At 27.1% G+C, this 6,143-nt stretch overlaps 1 protein-coding gene across 1 annotated transcript; it reads left to right on the top strand.

Moving 5' to 3' along the window:
- The first annotated feature begins 205 nt into the window (after positions 1-205).
- LOC120069072 (polygalacturonase-like) lies at positions 206-5,869 on the top strand. Its single transcript, XM_090310674.1, has 4 exons — positions 206-737; positions 1,334-1,623; positions 3,707-3,935; positions 5,392-5,869. The coding sequence occupies exons 1-4, from the start codon at positions 225-227 to the stop codon at positions 5,611-5,613; spliced, it is 1,254 nt and encodes a 417-aa protein (XP_090166800.1). The 5' UTR covers positions 206-224; the 3' UTR covers positions 5,614-5,869.
- The last annotated feature ends 274 nt before the right edge of the window (positions 5,870-6,143 follow it).

Below are 6,143 nucleotides of genomic sequence, written 5' to 3'. Positions count from 1 at the left end.
AAGATAGGTGCAACTTAAGATGCACTGCACTTCAAAGAAAATACAAACAAAGAAACCACCAAATTGATGCTTCCTTCAATGTCTCATCATTTTTCACTTTCCACACAATCTATATTCTTTCATTTGATTGCAATACATACCAAACATCGGTTGATTCAAACTTTATCCTCCTAACTTCATTCAACAATGCCAATGGCCTATAAGTAGTAATCCTCTAGACCAAAATGATCCAAATCCCATCTTCTCTACTTCATAACCCAATGGCCAAAATTTCCAACCATTCATCACTTTTTCACTCACCATTTCAACCAACTATCGTTATCGTCTTCGCCCTCGTCCTCCTGTTCTCCCACATGATCACAAAGTCGCATTCTGCGACTTTGCTGAATGTTTTGGATTTCGGTGCCATACGTGGTTACGATTCGAGCCTAGCCATCCGTCATGCATGGGAGGTGGCATGCACGTCTACGGAATCTACCATTGTCTACATTCCAAAGGGAAGGTTTGTGGTTCAACCGATGGAATTCCATGGCGGATGTCGTAATGACGATATTAGTTTCCACATCGATGGAGCTCTCGTCGCGCCTCCCGACTACCGGGTCCTTGGTAGTGTGGAAAATTGGCTAAGCTTTGAAGGGGTTGATGGCGTTTCTTTGACCGGTGGAGTTCTTGATGCCAATGGTGAAGCCTTGTGGTCCTGCAAATCCTCCGGTGCCCATTGCCCCGTCGGAGCCATGGTACCTATTTTTCTACTACTATCATTCTTATTATTCCTCTAAAGACTAATTTTTAGGGCCCCATTTGATCTAAAAGTATTTATTTATTTTTGTTAATTTAGTATTAAAGAAGTTTTAAATGTTTTTTTTAAAGAAAAAAAATCTTTTAAACACACATTTATTTCAAGTAAGAATTTTGGGATATTATTACCCAAATAATAATAAGAACAAATACTATTTTCATGTAATCCAATTTTAATCACTTTCAAATTTACAAATTTAATCAATATATTTTCAATAAATTTTAAAAAGTTAGTCCTCAATTTATTAGTTTGTAATTAATTTTTAAGAGATGGTGGTAAAATGATAAGAACAAGAATTTCAATAACACAACGGGATGAAATATATAATTTGAATATCTTTTATTTTGTTAAATCTATTTTAATATCTTGATTGCATATTGCATGGCAATAGTTGACATTTGCAAGACAAAAAAGTTTGAAAATAAGAATAGTTTCATTTGTTCTAACAATTGAGTCAAACCCATGTATACTTTTTTTTTTTTTAATATAGTTATCAAACATTTTTTTCTAAAAAAAGTTTATATGTAAATACAGACGTTGAGTTTCAGGAACTCAAACAATATAAGGATTAGAGGGTTAGTGTCCAGAAACAGCCAATTGTTCCATATAATTTTCAATGGATGTAAGAATGTACTGGTAGAAGGAGTGCATGTCATGGCTCTCGGCAATAGCCCTAACACTGATGGAATTCACGTGGAAACATCCACACATGTGACCATCATTGACTCCATCATCCAAACAGGAGATGATTGTATTTCCATCGGCCCTGGGTCCCACAATCTTTGGATTCAACACATTCAATGTGGACCAGGTCATGGTATTAGGTATTTCTATATTTTCTATCTTTCTAATCTCTATCACTATATATGACTTTTATAGTTTAAGTTATACATAACACTTTGGAGTTTTTGTAATTGGTTTGAGTTTTTATTTTTCTTTTGCAATTTATTAATATTTTAAATTTCGAGTAGTTTTTAATTCAACAATGGCAAGGTTTGGGAGATCAAGTTATCATTTTTTTTTTAATAATTTTAATAATAATTGGTACTTTTTTTTTCCTACTAAATTATTGTTCACAATAAATATATGTATCTTTTTTTTTTTGTCATAAATAGTTCACTAATTAATCTATTATGGTAATTTTATTTTTTAAGCCCTTTTTGAGTAATTTTAAATCCTAATGACTTTCATAGTCATGGGGCTATAAACTCTTAAATAGAAAGATAATTATTTTACATTATAAAATACAAACTAAAATGAATTTTACTAAATTTCATCCAGTTCTAATAAATTACTAGTTTAATCAGGACATATTTCTATTTTTATTAAATAAGTTAAGATCGAAAGTCTCTTTATTAACTAACCTCTTTTTTTTCTTTTTTCTTTTCTGAACATAAAAAGTATTCAACTACCTTCCTTACATATATATTTTTAATTTTCCTTAACATTTCTTCCCGATATATATGAGTTATTTTCAAATAAAGAAAAATGAGGTAATTTATTTATAAATATAGTAAAATGTTACTGTTCATTAGTGATAGACTGCGATAGACATCTATCAGTATCAGTGATAGATGTCTATCATAGTCTATCACTGATAGACAATAATATTTTGTTATACTTAAAAATATTTTCATTAATATTTTCATTTAAAATAATTATCATATATATATATATTTGAAATATTTTTATGTATTTCTTAGTTCAGATAGGACATAATTTTAAATTATTTCCATTATTTCAGTAGACTAGACCTAAAATAATTTTTTCTTGAGCTTTCTTGTATCATAAATATGAGAACAACTGTGCTTATTCTTTAAAAGAATTGATAAACTATGCTTATATTTACTATTTAATTAGTCTCTTAACTTTGAATAAAAATTATCTTTTGTTCTGACTTTTAAGTTCCTTTTTTTTGTTTGTTAGTTCTTTAACACAAAATTTGGTTTCATTTTCAAAAACATACATTTGGCTACAAAAGACATGCTAGAGATAGGTTTAATTAATGTTAAATGCTTTATTATAAAAAAAATTACATTAAATACTTTGTGAAACCTGAATTTACGCATGTGTCCAACTTGAAAGATCGATCTAGATTTTGAAAACTTTTTAAAAAATAGTTTTTTAAAACTTGTTTTTGAGATTTAGAATTTGACTAAAAATCCAATTCTTAAAATGATGAAGAAATATGTTTAATATTCAAAAACCAAAAATAACAATAAAATGACTCCAAAATAGAGTTATAATATTTTCCCTTCAAAAGTTTTAAAATAAAATAAAATATTCGAATATTTGAAACTAAAATAATAAGTCAAGAGGTATTAACCAGGACTGAAATACAAAAAAGACAAAAATTTTAGTAAAATATCGACCTTATGTCCCTAAATCTTGGTATTGTATTAACTAAAATCTTGAACTCATAATTGTATCCATTTAAAATTTAAATTTGCATAAATATATCAATTTATATCTTTTATTGTGTTCTAATTTATCAATTAAACCCATAAACCTTAAGAAAAGAATCAATTTAAACTCACAATTAGAATTTCTTTGATAATCGTCTATGGATTTTGTTAATTTGACAATTGAAGAAGCCTATACATATGTAAGAATTGATGCACGAATGATTTTTAGAGGAAATTATAATAAAGAGTCTAAATTGATTCTCTAGCTACAATTTAAGAGTTTAATTGATACAATTATAAGTTTCACATGAACTTTCCGATTGAAATATAAAAAGGGTGTAAACTAATACCCATATTAAATGAGTTTAAGAGTTTCTTGGATAATAATACTCTACGAACTAGCAATAAAGTAACATAATTAGAACAAACTTAAAAGTTAAAAGACTAGAATGAATTTTTTATATATAAAAAGGAAATATTTTGTTTCCTCAAATGGGTGCAGCATAGGAAGCTTAGCACACAACATGAACGAGCCAGGGGTGGGAAACGTCACCGTTTCGAATGCAGTATTCTATGGTACTCAAAATGGGCTGAGAATAAAATCATGGGCCAGGCCCAGCACTGGCTTTGTGTACGGAGTCCAATTCCTTGGCGCCACTATGCATAATGTCCAAAACCCCATTCTCATTGACCAACACTACTGCCCCAACAACCTTAACTGCCCCGGTCAGGTATAAATTTCCATTGACATGTCAATATTTACACGTTTTCATGAGTTCGACATCGATATAAGAAGTGAATTGATATGCTCATGATATTGTAGAAAAATTCATGAAATATTAAAAAAATAAACAACAAAATTTCAATAATGTAAATATAATATAAATAATAGACATGTTAACTTATTTAAAAATCATAAAATGTTTATTACTAATTTAAGTTTATTTTTTTATAATTTTTTTATAAATATCCAACGAAATCAATATTTTATTTTTATAAAATTAGGATCCCGATATTTTCATCGAAATTAATTATATATATATAGAAAAATTTTTACAAATAGAAAAATAAAAAAAATATTTACATTTTATAACAAAAAAATCCAAAAGTACAAAGCACTTTTGGAACTTTTTATTATAAAATATAAATATTTTTAAATATTTTTTATATTTAAAAAGGTCCCATATATATACCATTTATATTTCGTTTCAATTGTATCTCTAATATTGTTACACGTTTAATCTCTTTATTTTAAGGTGTTTTCAACCACATATCTACTTAATAATTAATAATGTTGTTGAAAACAAATAATATAATAGTGAAATAACATCTTAAAATATGTTTATTTAACTTAATTTGTAAATTGATTTAAATTATATTTGGGTCCTAAAATTATTGGGATTAGGTAAAATATATATGTGGTCATTTTTCAACTTCATGTCTAACGTTTAAAAATTTTCAATTTTTTAATAAAAAAAATGAACTTAGCTTAGTGGTAATCAACATGTACTCTTGATGTTTTAGATTAGAGTTTGATCTCTCATTTTGACAATTGTTATATTAAAAAAATTAAATTTCTATCTCCAATAAAATGACAGTTCAACTATACTCATAATGTCAAGGGATCTAATAATTCTATTAAATTAATTATAAAATAGTTACACCACATTTAAAGAAAATATTATTTTGTATAATCTAACATTTTTAATTGCTAAATATTCGATTTCAAATTTCAAATTTAACGCTGAATTAAACCAAATTCAGTTGATATATAATTTATGTTAGTGATCAAAAAGTCAAATTTTCAGATTCTTAGAGTTCTAAAGAAAAAAAAATCAAATTGACGAGTTAAAACAAAATTAAAGGGGGTGAAATTGGAAATTACAATATACTTAAAAGGGCCAAATAATGTCTTTACAATCATCTTATTTGAATAGTATGAAGATATTATGCATTTATAGTATCTAAAGAATATTTTTATAGTTATTTTACTTTACTATTTACAAATTTATAGTTTGAAGGCGGAATACAACTTGGATTAGCTTATTATTATTATTATTTTACTTTAATTGGATGAGCTTATTATATTTGCTTGAACAATATTCACACACATTGTTGATTTTTTTTTTCTTTATTAATGAAAGAAGACTAATTTATTTATTTGACTTGAATATGATTTGAGAACAGGAATCAGGTATCAAGATAAGCAATATAATATATAAAGACATTGCTGGAACTTCAGCAACACCAATTGCCATAAAATTTGATTGTAGTTCGAAAAACCCTTGCAATGGAATAAGACTTGAGAATGTTCGCTTGACCTACCAAAATGAAGAAGCTAAGTCCTCTTGTGAATATGCCAAGGGAAAAGCATTAGGTTTAGTTCAACCAGATGCTTGTTTTGCATAAGTCTCTTTGTTGTGTCCTTTTGTTGGAACACTTTTTTGCAGCATCCCAGAAGCTTAAAAAAGAATGGATGGACAAGATTTAGGGCTATATTTCTTTTGTTTCTTGTTTTTCGTTTTCTGTTTTCGAAATTATGTAACGACTTGATATGCTGTATTATGTTTAGGGTAATTGCAAGGGATAGGACTTTTAGGCATTTTAATTAAATATATGGTAATATTTTAAAAAATATTGCAAATATAGAAAAATTGTTCTAATATCTTGATTTATTTTAGGATTATTCCGCTTATACACTTGTTTGCAGAGAAATGGAACTCGACGTTTTTCTAACATATGTTATCTAATTATTTACTTTTCATTTCTCACTATATTTTGTTTCTAAGATATAATTTTCTTTTTAATTAAAAGATACTTAGTCACTAAATGAAATTTAATTAGTTTCTAGTCTCTATACTATAAGATTTGTCACAAGTTAGTCTCTTTTATAAAAATTCCATTGGCCTTACTTGGTTGTTTATAAAAAAATTGATTTT

This window comes from Benincasa hispida, chromosome 2 (assembly GCF_027475165.1).
Source record: "Benincasa hispida cultivar pf3 chromosome 2, pf3_genome.v1.1, whole genome shotgun sequence".
NCBI lineage: Eukaryota > Viridiplantae > Streptophyta > Magnoliopsida > Cucurbitales > Cucurbitaceae > Benincasa > Benincasa hispida.
Note: the sequence above shows the minus strand (reverse complement) of the source record. Positions and strands in the feature narration are given on the sequence as shown.